Consider the following 23,386-nt stretch of genomic DNA (forward strand, 5'->3'; position numbering starts at 1 on the left):
ATAGCACACAGACACTCGGGGTATGACCTGCATGCTTATTGCTGATTCCATGTCCCAGGTAGTGAGTTACAGTGGCAAAGCACTGAGAGGCACTAAGTGTTACAGGGTAAGAAGTGACAACCCTTCCCTGGTCTGAATTGCACATGCACAAACTTAAAACTTTTCAACATTTCAACAGACACATCCAGCAGGGCAGCACATGTGCCTGTGCAACGGCCATGTCCCTTGCCCTCCCTCAGTTCCCTCGTAATTTAAAGCCCTTGACTGCTGAGAACTCCAAAAGCAGGGATGGAGAATGGGTCATGGGACCCACACTTACCACAACATCTCTAAGAGCCACTGCTACTATAGAAAGGCAAGGGATGGTGGCATAAGAAGCGTCAGCTCCATCAGTTGAACAGAAACTGAGGTACAGCTTTCCCAAACTTGGCATCAGATCGAGCTAAATCCAGTGCATAATGCTTGACATATATGAGTGGGTTGTTCTATCTTGCAGATTTCAGATATCAGTACATTTCAGAAGTAGGCTACAGATGTCATCTAGACTAAGCTGGAGTGAGCCTTAATAATCATCATTAGGATAGACAACAGCCAGCTGGTAACACAATTAGATACAAAGGATACTTAAACGGATAATGGAGTGCATGAAGTAGCCTGTCCCTATAGCCACAAATAGAAAAGGAGACATTCTGAAAGATTTGGGCCTATCGGTGTAATATAGAAGAGCTCTGAATATGTCCAGAGTATGTAGCTTTTTCTCCCCTGGTGTGGAGTTTCAGGAAAAACAGAGGTAAGTTAACTGATTGGCTTAAATGGACTTCAGAAACCACTTTGAGAATGGATTTTGCATGATGTATCAATATCACCATGCCCATACAGAATGAGGTATACAGGTATTCTGACATGAGTGCCTGACGCTCACTCACTGTTCTGGCCAAATTGATGACCACCAAAAGGACTGTTTTGAGTGTAAGACTGTAGATAGAGCTCTCTGAGAGGGGTTTGATGGGAGGCTCGATAAGCTTTGAAAGGACAACATGGAGGTTCCATATGGAAGGAGGTTCTCTAACCTGTAGATAAGTAAGCATTAGTCTCAAGAAAATTGGATACCATTAGATGAGAGAAGATGGAGAGCAATTTTATCACAGACCAGAACCCCATTGTGCTAGGTGCTGTACAAACCTAACAGACAGACATTCCCTGCCCCCAAAGAGCTTACAATCCAAGTTTAAGGCAAAAGACAACAGAGGATAAAGGCAGATAGGAAGTACAAGGAAACAGTGAGTCAGTATTGGTCAGCAGGATAGGTAGTGGTCTCAGCAGCATAACCATTGCCAAGTTTTGTGTAGGCCTCATGGCAAGGTAGAATTTTAAGGCTGGTTTTAAAGGAGGATAATGAGTTAGTTTTGCAGATGTTTATGGTAAGCTCTTCCCAAGCATGGGGAGCGTGGGAGAAAGGATGAAGGTGTTTGCTTTTTTAGTACATGGGATGAGGCTCTGCATTTCTGGACATGTGGAAGGGTAGATCCCAGCAGCGCCAGTAAAGGCCACAGTGACAGATTATAAGGGTACTGGTCCAATTACAGTTCTTCTGTCCACAGCCAGTCACATATCAGTGCCCAGTACAGAATGTTCCCACAGTTCCCTCTAGGTTTCTTTCTGACCCACAAGGGATGATTCCCTAATTGAAGTAGGGAAGAAAAAGTGTGGCTTGGAGATGGCAAAGAGGAGTACATCTCTGGGAATGGCAGTGCCACTGGATGCCATTCTAGTGCCAGAGCGTCCACTGTCACTATCTGTGCTGATGATGATGCAAGAGGGGATTAGAGTTCCTTGAAGGGGTCTCTCTGTGCTGGGAAGGTCTTGCTGGTTGGTATCGACCCCAGCACCAGAGCAAGTATCTGCAGGAAGGTCAAATACAAGCATAACAGTCTTGCTCCCAGCTCTCGACATCAATGAGGGTTTTGACAACTTGTTGTGAGGAATGTTCCTCCTCCTTGCAGGATAAGCCTGCTGCATGCTCTGAGGTGTTTGTGCATTTGGTACAACTCTGTCAGCCAGAGCTTTGGGAAGTGGACAGTGCCTATGTTGGATCTCTTAGTCCCAGAGTCAGTGCTGAAACAGTATCAAGGCTGTTGAAGCAAAAGGACCAATGCCTGGATGGTTTATGTCAGAGAGTTTGACACCAGTACAAATGCTCTGGGTGTCTTTTTCAAAGACTTCTTCTCCCCACTGGAACGAAGGTTATGGTGCCTGGTTACAGGGAGGCACTTGCCATGGATAGGCCCCACAACTCTGGGTTGGTGGATTTCTCTTCCCCAGGTTAAGACATAACTTTCATGGATTGCTCAAGTAGATGTAATTTGAGCCTGATGTCTCTCAGTTTTTGAGTGCAGGAAGAGAAGATGCAGCAGGGAAGAAAAAAAAAAAAAAAAACCACCACACTTGCTGGGGACTTCCCTTTCCCTGAAGCAGAAAAGACATCTGCTGAGCCCATCAATTAAGAGCATATGACCATCACATGAAAGACAGGGTTTAAACCCTGTGGGTTTAGAGTCTGTCATGATGAAAGCTGGTGCAAAATGCCTTGCCCTATTGTACAGGGCGCATAAGAGGCATGTACCCATTTTTTTTAAACATCTAAGTCAAAGATAATGGAAGTGAAGAAGAGTTTCTTCACAAAACAAAGTTTGAGCTCAAGATGTGTAATGGGTTGAACATTTGCCAGGTTCCATTTTTCCGCCACAGACAGTAAGAGGCAACTGAGGGAGGGTTGTAGACACTCTGTCCTTTATGTCTTGGTATGGGAACATGAGATGGCACAGGGGGCATGTGAAGCACCAACAGCTACTACTGTTCAAAAGATTCTGAGCTTGTGTATGTGAGGCACATTCACATCTACAGTGGGATCCACACTCAAAGAAATCATGAATTAATTCTTGACAACAGTTAAACACTTAAATGGTGAAAACATCTTGAATTGTTTCCCCTTTGAATTTTATCCTGCAATGAAGTAACTATTAACCAGAGCTGTTTGGGAATTTTTTCCTAAGATATCGTTTCTTTGGAAAAATGCTAATTTTTGCAGGACTGCACCAGCAACTACACTTTTGGTAGGAAAGATGCCTCAGGTCAAAACTAGAAACCACCTCCGCACCTCAGAATAGCCCAGTGGTTAGGGCCCTCACCTGGGAAGTCGGATGTACAGGTTCAAGTTTCTGCTGTGTGATTTGGAGCATGGGCTTAAACATGGGTCTTCTACATCCAAGGCGAATCTTCTAGCTCACAGGCTATTTACTACTCTCATAGTGGATGACTCACTCTCTCCTGTTTGACCTGTTCCACTTTGCATAAATAAGTAAATATTCAATAGATCAGAGATAGAGTTCGATTCTCCGTCTCTGTAGTTAGAATATTCACCTGAACCTCAATATCCACTTCCCAGGTCTGCCCCCTAACCACAGGAACAGTAGCTATTCTGGGGTGGGAGCTCTCACTGATTTTTCACAAAAGATTTCAAAAGGTCTCTGATATGTCCCAATGTAGAACTGGAAATTTTTCAAAATCTCAAAAATATTTGCAGGATGAGAAAAGGTTCTTGCACAGATCTACTATTAATTAAGGCTTTTAAGAAACAAAACGCTGTGTACATGATAACATGTGATGTGGTCCTGCTATTTATTCACATCATAAAAACTCAACAGCTCTCCAGTAGTGAAAATTGCTTAAGGCCAGGAAGGAGATAAGCTGACATTACCACTGTGCTAGCTGACAAGATCTATGATCTGACTACAGCACATGTCACAAATAAGAAGCATGAGTTTATGGGACTACTCAAGTGCAAAGTACATGTTTAAGAACTTTACTGTATCAGGCCTAAGAAAGGACGTTAATTTAAGGTACTTGCCTGACTTTATCCCTGAACTTCACTATTGGCACTTTTGCTCGAATCAGCTGAGGTCTCTCAATGTAGTTTGCTGAAAGGGAGGAAAAATATATTCAATGAAGTGTCATGCAAGATGCTGACCGTAAGAAAACTGGATCCTAAAGTAGTCGTCAGCTTGTTCACAATTAGTAAATAGGAGCTGACTAGTGAATTTAGGTAAAGTGGTTTAATGAAGTCCAATATGAACTTTTGCAGTAAACCTAGAACTACTAGCTAAAATACAATCTAGGCAATTATAAGAAAAAATTAAAGTTAACTTACTTCTACTGTGAAAAAACCATTGGTGGAAGGTTTTCCAATGGGGCATGAGATATAAGCAGATTAACCCTAAACAGACCAATTCTTCAAATGTTACATTGAATAGTCCTTGCTCACATGAAAAGGACCATGAAGTCAATGAAACCGCTTATATTAGTGCTACTTACTTTAAGGAGGTACAAACCAGACTTAAAACTTGGAAGCCAGGCCCACAGTCTGCTGATATACAGCAAAACAGACTAGCACTGAGCTGTGGGTGTGACATGTAACTAGCCTGTCTAATTTTTAATCATTTTCCTTAGTACTTAGGATTTTTTAATTCTACATTTTGTTAGATTAGTACTTTGATTTTGTCTTAATGCAAGAATTATATCTTCATTATACATACATACTGTACTTAAAACTCTCTACAGGAACTGTTAATTTGGTTAATTGACTCTGTTCTAAGAAAGATGTTCCCTAGCATTCTAACAACATAGAAGACAAGTCATTGTCATTTTTGTAATTAGTATAACTCTTTCCCTCAAAGGGGAGGAGGGAGGATGGACCACACGTGCACTTGTTTTTTGGGAGCTAGGACGTATCTTCCCAGAGGCATATCTCACTCAGCGATAATCAAGAGAGACGGAGAGAGAAAAGCTGAGTCCAAAGGAGCTTAACCATCATGGAGAACCATCAGAGAACAGAACTTTTAACAGTCTTCACTATGTTAGCAAAATTTGGGACCACTTGAACTTTGCATGCTTTCTGTATCAGACACATAACATTTTATTTTCTCTTCCCACTACTGTAAATTAAACCAGAAGTAGAACGTGTAAGGAAAATAAAGGTAAGAACATTTTGTTCTTACCTCTAAGACTACCTTAAATTAACTTACTCTTCACTATAATACTATTTCGTTTTTCTCTCAGGGTTGTGAATATAGATTAAACCGTCTCTCATCATGTTTACAATCAGGTTCTCACTAACCCAAAGATGTAAGGTTTGGGTTGCAAGCACTATAGGGGAATATTAGTTTATTAAAAACAATCTTCCCAGTGAAATTTAAAAAGTCATGTCTATCTGATTTTAGAATTTGCAAAGGTCTTTCTAACTACTGTACCACTTATCCCTTCTGATAAGATACTGTATATTATATGATATTTTTATCTCACATGATTGGAATCTAGACAATATACACATATATAGGTAACTTTAATGAAATATCCATTTTCCCTCCAGAATTACAAACACTGTTACCAATTGTCTGGGACTTACAAAGTTTAGTACAGAAGAGTTTTTGGACTAAGCTGAGTATATGCCTTGCTTCAGTCTTCTGATTTACCTGAAATATGAAATTTAAAATACAGAACATAAATACGTTACCTTCTTTCCCTACTTAGACAATATTTACAGTGAATGGAAAAAATCTGACATGAGCATGTAAAAACCTATCAGCATTCAGGAAGTTTATCAAAGCCTTCAAAATATTTTCTTTAGCACCAGCTAAAACATTTCATATGGAGTACTGCTTAACATGCATCATAGTCACATCACAGAATGATGTGGAAGGAAGCCAACCCATATCTGAAGAAACTGGAATTTTGCATCATTCACTTGAATTGGTGTTACCTAAAAAAATACTCCAGAATCCTCTACTTAAGACTTATTTTTACGATTCCTTTTCTCTGAACTTAACACAGTTCCCTGTATTTAGCTTCCTCTCACTATATGTAGTAAAGTATAACAAGTACATTTTACTGATGATACATTGCATACGGTTTCTTACTGTGGCAACTCAGTAAAATTACTGAGTCTCTATTCCCTCTTAAAAAGTTCATTCTCTGTTTTTCTCAATAGGATTTTGTATCACTGGGAAGTTCGTCTTTGCCTTCTCATAATAATGCAAATGGCTGTCACCACTATATGTAACCTGGACTTCAAGTCATTTTCCCATTTGAGAACTTTTCTCCTATTGAAGTAAAGTACGTTTATTGAAAAATCTAAGACGTGGAAGGTACAGCTATATTCGCTATCTGCCTTACTTGATGCGGCAACTAAGAAAAAAATACTCCCTTTTTTTTTAAAGGGCGCAAGACTGATAGTTCTAATAAGTAAGAGCACAGAACTGAGAAACAGGATACTTGGGTTGTATTCCCAGCTGTGTCACAGATTTTCCAGTGTGACCTTGGGCAACTAACCTCATCCCTCTGTGTTTCAGTTCCGTCTATTCGTAAAATTAAGATAAACAACTACTTTACAGGGCTGTTGCATGAAGCTATATTAAGATCTGTAAAGAATTCTGAGAGCCACAGATCAAAGCTCCAGCAATGTGAAATATAGGTGTTAAATAGAAGGTTTTGACACCGCCTGTATACCTTTCAATTTCTTACAGGGGTGGATTCCAAAAACAGACTTAATCCACCAAACCAAAACACACATTTTTCGAGGTAATATCTTAAAAGAGACAATTTGCTTTATTACAGAGTTCACTATGTGAACAGTCTACCCATTTTAACAATGTTTTTTAAGCAACTTACTGGCTCCTCTTTAACCACCAGGCACAGGTCACCATCACTGCTACGAGTACCAAATCCATTCAGTGAGGATCCAACCAAGAAGAGTCTGCTCTCTGTAGCAACAGAACCATAGAACCAAGCTTGAGGATTTTTCTTAGCTTGAACAAACTCATATATCTGAAACCTAAATATTCAAATATGTACTAAAAGCCAGAAACAACATACGTGGAAAAATTCGCTGAATTTCCTTCTGGAGTTCCGTTCGGCAGAGCTCTTTTTTGTTCAAGTCGCAGGTTTGTTGCTGACATGCTTGAAACAACTCCAGAACCTGTTGACTTAACTTAACACCCCCCATGAAAAAAAAAACCCTTTTATAATGGATGATAAGTTATTCTTTCCCGTGAAAAAGACAGAATACATCATAATTAAGAGGCAATAAAATACATATAATATGCATGTCTATATTTGTTTCCAAAGTCTATTCACTCTTAGAGTCTTATCCAACTAAAATTCACCTTAATCACCCACACAAGACTGATTTGGCCAACATGTGGAGAGAAGCTGTCCACAGCAGGCCAATTTCCATCTTCAGCCAGGCAATATCTGCAACCTTCCAAGCAAAGAGCAGACCTAAAGGTTACAAATATTCTCTACTGACTCATAACTTTAAAGTTCCTATTTGTTTATCAATGTCAGGAAAAACACAAATATTAAAAAAACTATTTTGAAGACAGTTTGCATGAGAGGAAAAATCAAGACACTAGCTGTCTGGCTGAAAAATTCTGGTTTTGTTTGGAAATAAGCATCAGTTTCTCTTGATCTACTGTATAGCTATGCATAATAATAATAATAATCGTCTTGAGGTAAATACCTTCACAGTAGTATAACAAGACCTGTCTCAATACATTCTTGACCTTATTAAAAATGAAAATTCTAACATGGGACTTCCCTGTTCTTTGTTACATAATAAGTCTTTCAATTTCAAAAGAAAAGACTGCAGCAGGCTTTGTTCTTATTTTGTGGCTCTGATACCATTATACGCAGAGATGGTGCTAGCCCATTGTGGGCCCTAAGCAGGAATATTTTTGCCACCCCCTCCACCAAATACATACAGTACTGAAAAGTGAATAGGTTGCACCCTTGAGCTGCTCGGGACCTGCAATTGCTTAGTCTGCTTATGCCTACCACCGGCTTTGATTATATCCGCTATGCCCCTCCTCCCACACATCCTATAAGATGCAGGATAAAGCAAAAAAAAAAAAAAAAAAAAAAAAAGCTTTTTCCTCCCTTACACATCCCCAGAAATGGAATGATAAATTCTCCCTCACCTCCTCCCGGTTTGGGCAGAGAGGCTTCTCTACAGCTCTCTCATTACACTACAGAGGGAGCCATCTCCCACGCTACTGGTCTCTTTACTTATTAGTCTTATCTCTGCTGTTTCACATGTGATGCAACAAATGGAGACCCCTATGATTTGCACTCTGCCTGACCCAGTTATGCAGATTTCATGACATCCACATGTAGGAAGAAAACAGGGAGGTAGCATTGAGTTAAAGACATTCTCTGCCCCTTGCAAGAAGGCACCAGCAGCCGTGTTTGTTAAACCCAGCAGCAGATGCTGCCATAAAACCCTCCCAAAAAAACTTTTCCTGGCAGCCTGAGAGACAAGAGTCTCCCTACCAGCTGGAGAACAGACTTAAAAGTAGTTAATGTTTGTAAGTGTTCCGTAAAAGCATCATGCAAGTGACAAGTACACCTCTACCCCGATATAACGCAGTCCTCGGGAGCCAAAAAAATCTTACTATGTTAGAGGTGAAACCGCGTTATATCGAACTTGCTTTGGCCTCGAGCATTGCCGTTAATAGTCACTTCCCGCTCCGACTGACCCCTCAGAACCCACGACCCATCCAACCCCCCCAACTCCTTGTCCTCTGACTACCCCATCCAGAGACCCCCCCCCGTCCCTAATCACCCCCAGAACCCCACCCCCTACCCAACCCCTTCCTCTGACTGCCCCGACCCCTATCCACACCCCTGCCCCCTGACAAGCCCCCTGGGACTCCCACACCCTATCCAATGCCTCCGTTCCCCCTCCCCTTACCGCCCCACCCCCAGAACCTCCGAACCATCCAACCCGCCTGGTCTCTGTGCCCTGACCGCCCCTGAGACCCTCTGCCCTTTATCCAACTCCTTGGCCCCGGCCCGGCACCCTTAACACGCCGCTCAGAGCAGTATGTCGGAGCCAGATACGCTGATCCACCGGAGCACACAGCCCTGCCTCCTAAAGTGCTGCTTTACCGTGTTGTATCCGAATTCGTGTTATATCGAGTCACGTTATATCGGTGTAGAGGTATAGTAGTATAACTAGCTCATTTAAATTTGTTAATAGATCATAGAAGATTAGAGTTGGAAGAGACCTCAGGAGGTTTTCTAGTCCAACCCCCTGCTCAAAGCAGGACCAAGCCCAGGTTAATCATCCCAGCCAGGGTTTTGTCAAGCCAGGCCTTCAAAACCTCTAAGGATGGAGATTCTACCACCTCCCTAGGTAACCCTTTTTAAAACAGAATGGTGTCTTACCTTTAATACTTAAGAAAATAGCATTAAATGTTTTCTTTCTACTTTTTTCACATAAATGATACAATCTGAAAATCTCACAAGAAGAAAGTAAAACTCAGGCCTGTGTTAGCATTACCTTATCTTTGGCCACAGGGAGCGTGGTTTCTATAGGGTCTGGAAATGGAGCATCTCGCAAAGGTGGAACACATCCAGTCAAATCTGGTATGTAATGTGCATGAAACAATGGTGAAGGAATTGATCCTGGGAATGAGTATCTGCGTTCTTCTGGTAAAGGCACTGTTTGGTTAACTAGAGTTGACTCACAATGAGGTGAATGAAACCGCTGACGTTTGACATTATAAGGAACATTTTGTTCACTTAGCCTCCTGCAAAAAACAAAGACAGTATCCCTCCAGTTTGTATTTTAAACATGTACCAACATCCAATAATGAATTACTTAAAGAAGAGCCTGAAGTACGAATACTAACAGTTAATTACAGTGAATATTTCAGCAAAACAAAGTTTTTTTTAAAAAACAAGAGGCACGCCCAGCCTAGATACTAAGTAAATCAAAATCTTGAATGGATAACATAAGAGAATGGATAACCGCTGAAGTGCAGTCAACTCTGAAGTGCAATGCACCACCAGCTGCTTAATGGCACAATTTACATTATACAACAGTAAAACGAATACCATCGCCAACTGAAACTAAATGGTGAATTCGGTTAGGCAGAAATATAACTAACCAAGCTGAAGTCTGGTCAGGCTATTTTTATGAAAAGTAACCTAAACTTTTTTTCTGAAATACTCACTACTGAAAAGTGTGTTTTTGTAAATTACATCCACATTGGTGCAGTGAAAAGTTGTGTCCAGTCTGTATACCCAGTGATAAAATTGATAAATTCAGGGGTGGGAAGGGGAAAAAGAGAGAAACTTACCACAATAGCCATTCAAAATGTAGAATTTGTCTGTGTAGGTTTAGATTGTACAGACAGTAAAATGTGTAATCTGGGCAAAAAAGAACCACTATTCATTTGGCAAATATTTATAGTTTAATGCATTCAGCAATGTGGCTCAAAGTTAACGTCTCCGTTTCAAACACAAACTTAATATAACTGAGCATGATGTCATTAGTTTTAGAAATCTAAATATACTTTATTATGTGATGTTGTGGTCTTACATTGGTCTTGGCATTTCAAACTCCTATTGTGACAAAGCTGTATTAGATACTCTCAAACAGCTATCGTACAGAAGAGGATGCTTTAGTTTTGTATACAAAGAAAACATGAATATAAAAGAAAAGTATATTTATTCTTTACAAAAATGCACCATGAATGAACTTTTCTTTTAAAAAATAAACCTGTTTAAAATTACAATTTGAAATTTGAGAAACTGATTGGGAATTTAAAAAAAAACAACAAAAAACACAGAAATGCCTGATTTCCTCTTCCAATCTATGAGTAAAAATCAGGAGGGAGAGGATGAGATACGAATTCTAAAAACAAAGGACACGGGGACAGATTTTCAAAGATATTTAGACACCTACGGATGCAGATGGTTACCAATGGGATTTTCAAAAGGTCTTTATCTGCATTTTTAGACACCTAAATATCTTTGCTTCTGGTCACCATGGCCAGATTTCCATCTGTCAATTTGTTAGCTACAGTTAATACTTCCTTTGTTTAATAAATAATCAGTTTTAAATATAAAAACATGTTTTGATAACATTGTGTTTCCTTATGTATCCTATTTTTGCACATTTACTTGAATTCCAATTTCCATCTAAATCCAGCTTGACACAAAACTGAGCAAAACCCAGTTTCCATCTGGAATTTCCCTTTCAGAAAAACCTAAGACAACTGAGAGGGACACAAAGCTAAGTGTAAGTTTATTTATTTATTGTAGAATAGCCGCAACTTGCCTACAAAATTCCAAAAAGCAAGACTCTTGTGTGTGTGTGTGTGTGTGTGTGTATATATATATATATAAAAATAAATAAAAGTTATAAAAAGTTAAATTTAATTAATAATGTACTTCAAACAAACTAAGATGCAGAGGCAAACAAGCTGCAAACTTCCTGGTTTCTATGTCACAGAAACATCTCCATAAAATGTACACTGAAAAAGCAGATCTACTCAACTTGAATTTTTTACTTCCTCATAATTTTTATCAAGTTATTGACACTAATCTACTTCAAGTTAACCACGCGTGTGTGTTTGTTTATACAGAATCAGGGCCCTGATTTGCAGGTCAGATGGCGGAGGGACCACTAGTAATTGAAAAAGAAATAAAAGAGCAGTATATGCTAAGCACTTTTCTACTACAGCTAATATTGTCACAAGCAGGTATATGAATGCTTAAAAATGCTGGTATGCATGTACTTGGACCTACTTCATCAGTATTCTTATTCAATATTCCTGATTCTAGACAATTTTAAATAAAAATTGTAAATCAATCTCGCCATCAAGTCTCTCAGAAAATCACCTTTTTGTACATTACAAGCATAAGTAATTATATACTAACGAATACTTACTTCCTGCCTCGGAATAATGTGGGGGCAGCTGATGTAGGTCCTGAGCTGCCATTTCCATATGTCAACGGCTGTGGCGAAACAGCTGGAATAGTTGAAAGGTTCCCACTCAAGAGAGCTCTAGAAAGACTGCAGTCCATAATTATTATTCAGATTATAACTGAGGGTTTGGGATTTTTTTTTTTTTACACTTTTCAACCAAAAAAATTCAGCAGAAACCCCCAACTATTTCTTAGAAGCAGTATGTCCATTCTTTACATTTGAAAGGAGAAGGAGGAGAATACTTTTCACAGGATGAAGTTGACTAGAATAAGAAAATGAGGTAGTCACTGTGCAGCGTACAAATATAAAAGGAACTTTGCAAACTCACTCAAAAACAACACTTAGTGGTAACATGAGTTTCTCAAGAGAACATTCATGCTTTAAAACTTAACCCTAGCCAAATGTTCCTTTCCTTTATTCATCTCCTCCCCTTGACTTTCCACCAGCACCCCCACACATTCTCAATTTAAGATCCTCAAAGACCCACTGTATTACTAGCTCCCACTGCTGTGATGCATCATGTATTGCGCTGGTGTGTGTTTCATCCACCACTGAAGAGTAATTGAATATGCAGGCCACCAAGAGAGGTAATGTAAATCCATGTTAAAAATGTATCAATTTCTAAACAAAATTAAAATATTTTATATGCCATAAAGCCTAATATATTGGAAAAAAAATATACCCTCCAGTGATAAACAGAAATTATTTTCCTTCAAAGGAAGATAAATTTTGGGCCTGATTTGACAGTGACATCTGTTAATTCTCTGAGAGTATTATCTTTGTTTGATTCCTCCAGGGGTGAAAGTAAAATGTGTCTCTTACCAGTACTGGGGTGGGGCAGCTTTGCCCCCCAGAAGGGGCAAGGGCCCTGGGCAGAAGGCGTGGGGGAGGTCAGCCTTCCCCAGCTAGCCTGCCCGCGCCACCCAGGGCTCTAGCAGCAATTTAAAGAGCCTGGGGCTCCGGCCGCACGGTAGCTGCTCCTTCCCCCTGCCCCCGCACCTCCCCAGTCAGCGGCCCCCGGGGGGGTGAGGGAGGAGGGGCAGCGCTTTAAGCAGAGTCTTTTTGCCTCAACAGCACTTTAAAGGACCCTGCTTAAAGCATTGCCACGGCAGCACTTTAAAGTCAGCGGTACAGGCGGCCACTTTTTACCAGTACGCTCTACCGGCCCTTACCACCTTAATTTCACCCCTGGATTCCTCCCTCCAACAGAGATCAGTTTAAGAAAAATAAAAGCACAGGCCTTTCGGGAATCATTTCCCACTCTGAAATCCTACTGTACTTACGCTGCATTCTGAAAGTTGAACCGAGCATCAACAATTTGCTGATGAGAGAGAAGAGTGGGCGGTATGTTCAGAGGAAGCTCATTGAAGAAATTATTGTGCTGCTGATGTTTTGGAAGAAAGGGTGGACGACCCAAGTTGGAGGAATTTGGGAACATGCTCTTCTTCACTGAAAGTGAACATGTAGTCTTCTGCCTAGATCAACGTTTTAAAAAATCCTGAAATTAGGCAGTTAACAAAATACTAATTATGTACTTCTTTTCAAGTCATGCATTGATTTAACTATTTTGCCACTGAACAACTAGAATAATCAAACAGATTTCTAGAAGTCACCTTCGATTTTCTCAGCCTTATCCTATAGGTATTTTAACGCCTCTGAGAAGGCACTGTGTAAAACAAAATCATTTTAATTACTAGTTACCTTGATTTAGAAAATTCTTTTAAAGGGAAATTTTAATTCCCCATATTTAGTTTTTGTTAAAAATGTTTTACAAAACCTAAAGGTAGGCGTTTCCACCGTCTTGTTGAAAATTGATTTCCATGTAAACAGTCTACTTGGAGTTAAACAGTTCCAGGCATACTCCAAAAGAAACAAAATGGCACCCAGTTACTAGATAAGAACCAAAAGGTGCAACTGACCATAAAACAAAACTAGTATATTATCATGCTCAAGATGAATAATATGTGAAAAGTAAGCAGCCAACATTAATGGTGAAATGTAATATAGAGTTTTAAAATGATTTCAGTTTCCAAAATATAACTGAGTCTAATGGAACTATTCACATGCATAAAGTTACTCATATGCACGTTTACAGGATAGAGTTCTAAGGTGGATGCTCTCAAACTGTGATCCACTAATTAGGTGCCTGGACCCTGGAGAAGATGCACGTGTAAGGGGATGTGGTGGCCTTCGGGGGGTAATAGAGGGTAGGTGGGAGGGGGCAATGGGGTGAGAAGAGGGGGTAGGAGGAATCTGGGACACGCAGGGCTGAGGCCGCCAGAGAAAGAGGCGACTTTCCCCAGCTCCAGGGCTGCAGCTGCCGGGGAGAGACGGCCCTCCTTCCCAGCCTCAGCTCTATGGCAGCTGTGACACTCCTCCTTCCCAGACCCAGCTCAGGGGCTGTCACAGCAGAGAAGAGAGGGCACATCCATCGCATTAGAAAGACTCCTGATCTTAAAATACGAGTTGTGTGCTTTTATTTGTAGAACAAAATATCGTTAATTATTAAGGGCTTTTATCCAAAGCACTTTACAATAGTTAGATAACGGTACAAACAACATTCGGAAAAATCATGAAGTGGTCTGCCAAGACCCTCTGCAATTTTCAAATGGTCTGTGGAAAAAAAAGTTTGAGAACTACTGTTCTAAGGCAATAGTAGTAAAAGTTTGACTTTTTTTTTAATTACACATTGCTTCAGCTGACTGTGACAAACATTTGTGAGTCTGTTACAATTTACCTAACCCTCTATTTTAATCTGCCACCATGTAGGAAAATGCCAGAAAGTATAACTTAAATCACATACGTCGTATAGAATCAGAAAAAAACAGACATCATAATTCTGTGGCTAATTTGTCTCAAAAATGAAGATTTAATGTACTACAGAAATTCCTGAGCATTTTTTCTTAAACTCAACTTATGTTATAAACAAGTTTCCTTTCTTAAGTTACGAACACTGCCTCAAAAGAATTTTCAAATCCAGTTTGCTCATCACTGCTGTTTACTTTTCCCATTTCTCCTTGCTACAGTGAAAGCCAGAGAGTTTTTTCAATTTTCTTTATAGTCAGTTTCACATTTAGGGACTTAAACCCAAACACATATCTTAATCACATAAAGTAGCCCCACTGGCTGCTGGCTGCAAGAGTTAAGACTGTGCATAGGGATGTTTGTATAAACAACCTTTTTCATTGGAATGCCTAAAAATAATTTGAAAATAAAGTGAGATATTTCCACATGTTTAGGTTGTCAACTTGATTTTATAAACACTACCCCACAAAAAAAAAAAAAAAAAAGAAAAGAAAAGAAAAAAGAGTGCCATCCACAACACTGATATGCTCATGCTAAAAAGAAAGTTAAACCATTAAGGAACTCAGTGGGAATTTCCCAATTGCTTAAGAAAAGAGAAACCACATATAGAAGAAAAAAAAAAAAACTGATCCATTCCCACTTCAGCACCAGATATGGCAACAACTGCATCACACATCACACCCAGTTTTCAGCATCCCCTAAAACTTACATCCCTTCATATGCACTAAATCTGTGTGTATTCCATGACCCCCGAAGCAACAAAACCCCTGAAGTGAGTACATCCTTTACAAAAGAACTGATTCATAATCCAAACTTTCTTTTAAAAATGGTTGTAAAGAACCATGAACCAAATATAAATCAATGCACCAGTTAGCTTCCTGAATCAGAATACAACCTAAACCCATGGCTCAGAGATATGAACTGCTCAGTTTATGCAAATGGTGATAATTATCAGTAAGCTTGAAAATTATGTTAATATTTAAATTAATTTTCATCACTGATTATCCAGGTAGAAACACTTAGGTAAGGACTTGTCTTAATGGGAAAATTTACCAACATTATCATACCGCTACATACAGTGCCACATGGGTAATTATACCAATATAAGTACAGCAGCCTGGTAATGCAGGTAGATTTCCCCATACAGACGAGTCCTAACATGCACAGCTGACAAACCTAAAATGGCATCCACTTGGATTGAAGGGGCAAGTAGAGACACTACAGAGAATCAGAGAAGCTGAGGAATTCCGGGACAAGCCAGATTCAGGAAACATCAGTACTCCAGATTCAAGGAGCTGGCCACCAAGGAGTTGAGAGAGACAGAGAGAGAGTCAGAGAAAAGACCTGGCAGTTTGTAACCACCAGAGGCAAAAGGTCACAGCAGCATTCTATACAGCTGGAGATAGATGAGGATGGGCAGGCTGTGGCCACCAGAAAGACAAGGATCAAGAGGAATTCCACAAAGCTAGAAGTTTCCAATTGATACCAGGTCCTCAGTGTGGAAACGGTGGAAAAGACTTCTCAAGATCCAGCTGTTCCAAAGGAACGGAGAAATGTACAGGACACACCTGTGAATGACAGCTCAGCCCAATCTGTAAGAAAACCAAGCTTGTCCACAAAGAGCTCTCCCGCTATCCAGGTGTGGGACAAACAGGCTCAGCCAGCATCCAAGTGTGAAGAGGCTTACTGTGGTGAGAATCCAGATGTGAGGTGAGAGGGTTCTGTGCGGGGCAATCTGGGTGCAGGCAGCTCATTGTGGGGTTCCATCTACAGGGGGAATGGGACTCTGCAGGGTGGTCCAGATGAAGGTGGTTGGGGTTAAGCAGAGGGACTGTGAGGGGATGAGGCTTGGCAGGGGGCTCTGGGTGTGGGGAGTTCAGGGGGGAGTCCAGGTGCAGCTGATTGGGGCTCAGTGAGGTAAGGGGCTCGTTGGGGTGGAGGTTCGAGTGCACAGGGCTCTGCGGGGGATGGTCTGGGTGCAGGAGTGGGAGTCTTGATGCAGGAGGGAGGGGCTTTCCAGGGGGTCCAGGTGCAGAGAAAGGGGGCTCAGCAGGGAGAGAGGTCTGAGTGCAGGGGTCCTCTGGATGCAGGAGGTGAGGCTCCGTGGGGTGGAGATTCAGGGTGCTCGGTGGAGGCATTCTGGGTCCACCTTCTGTGAGAAAAGGGAGCTGTAAAGTTTGGATGGCCTCAAGCTCAGCAGAAGGGGGACCAATCTTCTCAGGGGCTGGCTGGCTAGAGTAGTCAGGAGGTAGTTAAACTAATAACAAAAGAGGAGAGTAAAAAGAGGGAAGGTCTGAGCACTCCACACAAATCAAGACGTTGAGAACAAAATTAATCATGAACCAAAGGACATGAAGAGAAGAAATTCTTTAATTGCCTATGCAAAAATGCTAGGAGCCTGGGTAACAAACAAGAGGGAATTGCTCATTTATGAGCATAAATTTGCTCTTGCTGGTATAATTGAAATCTGGTGGGATGATTTTTAACCTTCAGTAAAGGGAATTAATGGTTAAAACCTATTTAGGAAGGATCAAGTGGCCAAAAGGGGAGTGGGAGTGGTGCTCTATGTAAAAAATGGCATTACTTGTTTCCAAGTCACTGATAACTCAGAAGAAAATTATCTTGAATGCTTATGGATCAATGTCCTAACACATAAAGCACACAACGGGGCATTAGGGGCTGCTACAGAACTTTAACACACACTAGGGAACCACATAACTAGCTCCTTATGGACTTACAGAAAAAAAGCACTGATAATGGGGGACTTCAGTCTGGGTGACACATGCTGGAGGACTCATGCTGCCAGTACCAAAACATCTTTGGAATTTCTAAGTATTGTAGATGACAACTTCCTGACTCAGAAATTGTTTCATCCAAGATGGGGGAATTCTATATTAGACCTCATCTTGACAGATAATGAAGAAATGATCACAGAATTTAAAATTAATGGTAACTTAGGTACAAGTGATCATAACTTGGTCACATTTATAATGTGCAAGCAGAATAAAGTCCAGACCAATAATATATATATTTGGTGCTTTAAAAGGGCCAATTTCACAAAGCTGAATACAATTATGAGCCAAATCAGCTGGGAGGAAGAATTATCATTCACATATTTAGGAATACTTTACTAGATGCTCCAAAAGCCACGATTGAGGAATAAGGCTATCTTGGTTAAAAAACTGACTTGGTTTAGAGGGAAAGTGAAAACAGCCATAAAAAATAAATATATATAACAACTAAAAGAAAAGAGAAGCTGATAGTTCTGAATATAAACCAGATGCTAGGACTTTTAGAAAATGGATAAGGGAAGCAAAGGGACACAAGAAGAAACCCATTGCCAGCAAAGTTAGGATGATAAAGAGTTTTAAAAGTATATTGGGAACAAAAGGAATTCTAACAATGATATTGGTCAATTATTAAATGGAAATGGTAGAATTACCAATAATGCAGAAAAAGCAGAAATGTTCAATAGATATTGCTGTTTTGTATTTGGGGAAAAAAAAGAGATGTAGTCATATCACATAACTCTCTTTACATTCTGCCATTATCTTAGGAGGATGTTAAATCGCAGATACTAAAGTTGGACATTTTTTAAATCAGCAGGTCCAGAAAACTTGCATCCAATAGTTTTAAAAGAATTGGATGAGGAGTTTATTGGACTGTTAATGTTGATCTTAAAGAAATCTTGGACACCAGGGAAGTTCCAGAAGATTGGAAGAAAGCTAATGCAATGCCAATATTTTGAAAGGGTAAACAGAACGTCCAGGTAATTATAGGCCTGTCAGTCCAACATCAATCCTAGGTAAGATAATGGAGCAGCTGATTTGGGACTTGATTAATAAAGAATTAAAGAAAACTAATATAATTCATGCCAATCAGTATGGGATTATGGAAAATAGATCCTGTCAAAATAACTCGATATCTATTTTAGATGAGATTACAAACTAGGTTAATAAAGGTAATAGTGTTGACATAATATACTTAGGCTTCTGCAAGGCACTTGACTTGGTACCACATTAAATTTGATTAATTTTATATCTACCTAGTTTTTTTTTTTTTGGTTGGTTTTTTTAACATGGTACACATTAAATGGATTAAAAACTGACTCACTGACAGGTCTCAAAATGTATTTGTAAACAGGGAATCATCATCCATCAAGTGTGTTGTTAATAGGACCATACAGGGATTAGTTCTTGGCCCTACACTATGTAAGGATTTTTATTAATGACCTGGAAGAAAACATGAAATCGTCACTGATAAAGTTCATAGCTAACACAAAAATTGAAGGAATGGTAAATAACTAAGAGGACAGGTCACTGATATAGAGCGATCTGGATCGCTTAGTAAGCTGGGCGCAAACAAACAATATGTGTTTTAATAGGGCTAATGCAAACATACATCTAGAAACAAAGAATGTAGGTCGTGCTTACAGTTTGGGGGGATGCTTTCCTGGGATGCAATGACTCTGAAAAACATTTGTGGGCCATGGTGAATAACCAGCTGAACATAAGCTCCTGCAGCAATGCTATGGCCAAAAGATCCACAATGAAATCCTTGGATCCTTCCCCCCACGTGGTGTAAATTTTTTAACAGTGAAAGTAATTAACCATTGGAACAACTTACCAAGTGTCATTGAGGATTTTTAAATCAAGATTGGATATTGTTCTAAAAGATCTGGTCTCGGAATTATTTGGGGGAAATTCTATGGCTTGTGTTGTACATGAGGTCAGACTAGATAATCACAATGGTCTCTTCTTGCCTGAAATCTATAAATCTATTATAAAATCTTACCAGGTGCCACAAGTCCCAGCTATCCCCTACCCAGCTGCCCAAAAATCCTCTAATTTCTCTTCAACAACTTCTCCAACTCAGTTCTGTACTGCCAATACAAATATCTTTGGCATAATAAAAACTAAAAATGTAGGGACAATATAAGATACATTGAATAATATATAAAAATAAATGGAACAGGGGCTATTGGATTCAGCCCACTATTCAGTTCAAGTCACTAAAACTATATTTATTTCATTAAATATAGAATTTATCATCATTTATCACTTTTTCATCAGTGCTCTGCAGAATTGTGGAAACATTTTGCAAACCTTAGGTTACATTACATACCCACCTTTGTGTTTCCATGCTCATCAACAACTGCACCAATAAACACACCCCATACTTCCAACCCCGTGGAGTCCCACCTGCATTTGCAGTGTGCTGTGGCCTAATGCCTCCAGATCCCAGCATGCATACCACACATATGCCTCCAGTGCCCTGCACCTGGTGCCCGAGCCCCCAGCTCTGTACTACACTACAACCCCCCCACACACACACACCCCTCAAGTGTTCTGTACTCTAGTGCCACAAGCACATGCCCTCACATCTTGCCAGCCCCCAAACCACAGAACAGTACCTTTGCCCAAGCCATATATCCTAGCTCTGTACCGCACACACCTCCAGGGCCCGAGCCCCCAGCTCTGTACCCCACACACCTCCAGGTCCCCAGCTCTGTACCCCACGCACCTCTGCACTCATGTCCAGTGCCCTAGGCAGCCATAGCTCTGTACCCCACACATCTCCCGGCACACACCTTCAGTGCCCTAGGCCCCAGCTCTGTACGCCACACATCTTATGCAAAGTAAGCTGTCATGGGATAAGAGGGAAAGTCCACTGATGGATCAGAAACTGATTAAAAGATTGGAAACAAAGGGTAGGAATAAATGGCCAGTTTTCAGAATGCAGAGAGATAAATAGTGGTGTACCCAAGGCGTCTGTACTGGGACCAGTACTGTTCAACATATTCATAAATGATCTGGCAAAAGTGGTAAACAGGGAAGTGGCAAAATTTGCAGATGATACAGAACTACTCAAGACAATTTAGCCCAAAGCAGACTGCGAAGAGCTACAAAGAGATGTCACAGAACTGGATGACTGAGCAACAAAACGGCAGATGAAATCCAATGTTGATAAATGCAACACTTTGGAAAACATAATCCCAACTATACATATAAAGTCATGGGAGTCTAAATTAACTGTTACCACGCAAGAAAGAGATCTTGGAGTCATTGTGGATAGTTCTCTGAAAACATCCACTCAATGTGCAGTGACAGTAAAAAAAGTTAACAACGTTGGGAATCATTAGGAAAGGGAACGATAATAAGGCAGAAAAATCATATTGCCTCTATACAAATCCATGAGTGCAGATGTGGTCACCCCATCTCAAAAAAAAAAAAAGATATTGGAATTGGAAAAGGTATGGTAAAGAACAATAAAAATGATTAGGGGTAGGGATATGATAAAGGCCCATAAAATCATGACTGGTGTGGAGAAAGTAAATAAGGTAGTGTTACTTACGCCTTCTCATAACACAAGAACTAAGGGTCACCTAATGAAATCAATAGGTAGCAGATATAAAACAAAGGAAGTTTTTTTTCACACAATGTTCAGTCAACCTGTGGAACTCCTTGCCAAAGGACATTGTGAAAGCCAAGACTATAAAAGGGTTAAAAAAAAAGAACTAGAGAAGTTCATGGAGGATAGGCCCATCAATGGCTATTAGCCAGGATAGACAGAGATGCAAAACCATGCTCTGAAGTCTTCCTAGCCTCTGTTTGCCAGAAGCTGGGAATGGGCGACAGGGGATGGATCGCTTGATGATTCCCTGTTCATCCCCTTTGGGGCACTTGGCATTGGCCATTGTCAGAAGACAGGATACTGAGCTAGACGGACCTTTGGTCTGACCCAGTATGGCCGTTCTCATCCCTCCCACCCCACCTCCAGCGCCAAAGCTCCCAGCTCTGTACCCCCCGGCGCAACACCTCTGTCCCAGCAGCAAGCGGGGGGCCGGGGGGGACGGAGCGCGGGTCCCTGGCCCTGACCCCTCCCGTGTGTCCTGAGCAGCGATTCACCCGCGGCCACCCCCGGCACAGGACCCCGCGGCAGGCGCCCGGGCCGGGACACTTACTCCAGTCCGAGGGCAGGGACTGGCAATGGAGGATCCGGGGCCTCGCCAGCCCCGCATAGGACGCAGCGCCGTGCCGACCCCGGGCGGTCAGCGGCGGGCGGCTCGCTCTGCTTTCCGCCGGCAGGGGTTCGCCGGAAGTCAACCGGGCCAGGGGCTACCCAGCTGAGAGCCGCCCTCTGACCCGGATGCAGAAAGCGCCGGCGCGACGTAAGCGCTGTGCCCCTCCCGTCCCTGGCCTCGGGCGGGTCACCGTGCGCATGCGCAGCACCCCCTCTGGTGCAGAAGAGGCGTGGCTGCGTCGTTTTTTTCTGTTCCCTGCCTGTGCGCGCTGGGACGAGCGAGCCTTTTAGGGGCCGCCCCCGCCCTGGGATGAACTTTCTGGGAGCGGGCACAGCCCTCCGCGCTCCTGCTGCAGCGGCGTGAGCCTCCTGGAGCCTGCGGTGCGAGCTCAGCCGCTAGGCGGCGCTGCGGCAACGGGTTTAATGGTCTGCTGCCTCATGATCACTTCGGTCCCGGCGTTGCCACTTACCCTTGGGGCACACAGCGTTTGTCTTCAAGAGGTGAGCCGGCCCCCGCGCCGGCTGAAATGATCCCGCCGCGGCGGCTGGACGCTGTAGGGCAGAGGCCTAGGCGGTGGAATTGGCAAAGAGGGCTCGGGAAGAGCTCCTTGCCGCTAACCCTGTCCTGTAGGAATATGTTCATCTGTTGGCAGGTTGTCCTTGGACTGTCGCTGCGCTAAAAACGAGGCTGTTTTCCTCATTTCCTCAAGTCTAAACACTTTCTCCCCTTTCCTAACGTCCCTTCTCCTCGGAAGGGCTTCATCTGAGGCTGCTAGGCGCGTGTACAGACTTTTGAGGATGGGATGAGAAGAGCTGGTCGCTTAGGGCCCAGTACCTAGAATTGGAAAGTATAAACACAGCACTAGAGAGAGCTTGTTTTTTGAACTCAAAAAGAAAAGGAGTACTTGTGGCACCTTAGAGACTAACCAATTTATTTGAGCATGAGCTTTCGTGAGCTACAGCTCACTTCATCAGATGCATACCGTGGAAACTGCAGCAGACTCAGGGATGGATTGGCACTGAAAAACTTTGCAGACTAAGGCTTGGTCTACACTACAGAGTTAGATTGGCCTAAGGCAGCTTATGTCAACTTAAACTTTGTAACGGTCTGTGCTGCTAAATTGCTCCCACTGATGTAGATCGCACACTCCCGGGGGGATAAAAATCAATGATTTTTTTTTTTAATAAAAAAAAAATCTGATTTTTTTTATTTAAATTGGATTTTTTTAATAACATACTTTTTGAGGAAAAACATATCTAAAGATAGTTTTAATTAAGATATGTTATAGCTCAAAGATATCTCATCATGGAATAGGGATTATAAATTCTAATTCTATAGTATGAATATCGTGAAAAAATAGATGACAGTGCTTGTCCCTTTTGGTTTTTTTATGCATGTAATTTAACTCTGTCATTGCATATTTCTCTTTTTAAGATCTCACTCAGTTCCTTCCAAATTTCAACAGCATCAGCAAAAAAACAAAACCTGCATTTTGTTCAAGGCTACAGAAATAGGCTTCAGGGTACTCGGCATGGGTTAAACACTTCTCTTAAGCCCAATGTTGAGAACTTTGGCTGTGACAGTGTCATCTATTTTTTCACGATTTTGTTCACAAACTGTCATCAGATTAGGCCAGTTCTTAATATAGTGCCCAAAACAGTCCACTACTGAGTTCCATCGCAAGTCTTGTGGGAGAGTTAGCTTGATTCCTCCCACTTTTTTCAGAG

At 41.4% G+C, this 23,386-nt stretch overlaps 1 protein-coding gene across 4 annotated transcripts in view; it reads right to left on the reverse strand.

The window, feature by feature from the left end:
* The window catches only part of TENT2 (terminal nucleotidyltransferase 2), a 77,236-nt gene extending 55,482 nt beyond the window's left edge, over positions 1 to 21,754 (reverse strand). For 2 of the 4 annotated variants that reach the window (XM_077816983.1, XM_077816986.1), the window contains exons 1-8: positions 21,596 to 21,754; positions 13,114 to 13,301; positions 11,792 to 11,917; positions 9,395 to 9,644; positions 6,928 to 7,042; positions 6,724 to 6,815; positions 5,462 to 5,528; positions 3,908 to 3,977 (exon numbers count right to left, since the gene is read on the reverse strand). In XM_077816983.1, coding sequence (XP_077673109.1) covers positions 3,908 to 3,977; positions 5,462 to 5,528; positions 6,724 to 6,815; positions 6,928 to 7,042; positions 9,395 to 9,644; positions 11,792 to 11,917; positions 13,114 to 13,268 — 875 coding nt within the window. In that variant the 5' untranslated portion in view covers positions 13,269 to 13,301; positions 21,596 to 21,754. Of the gene's footprint in view, positions 1 to 3,907; positions 3,978 to 5,461; positions 5,529 to 6,723; positions 6,816 to 6,927; positions 7,043 to 9,394; positions 9,645 to 11,791; positions 11,918 to 13,113; positions 13,306 to 21,595 lie in introns of all 4 variants that reach the window. The other 2 variants (XM_077816985.1, XM_077816984.1) reach the window with 2 other exon arrangements.
* Between the last annotated feature and the right edge of the window lie 1,632 nt (positions 21,755 to 23,386).

The sequence above is a fragment of the Eretmochelys imbricata genome, chromosome 5 (genome assembly GCF_965152235.1).
Source record: "Eretmochelys imbricata isolate rEreImb1 chromosome 5, rEreImb1.hap1, whole genome shotgun sequence".
Taxonomy (NCBI): domain Eukaryota; kingdom Metazoa; phylum Chordata; order Testudines; family Cheloniidae; genus Eretmochelys; species Eretmochelys imbricata.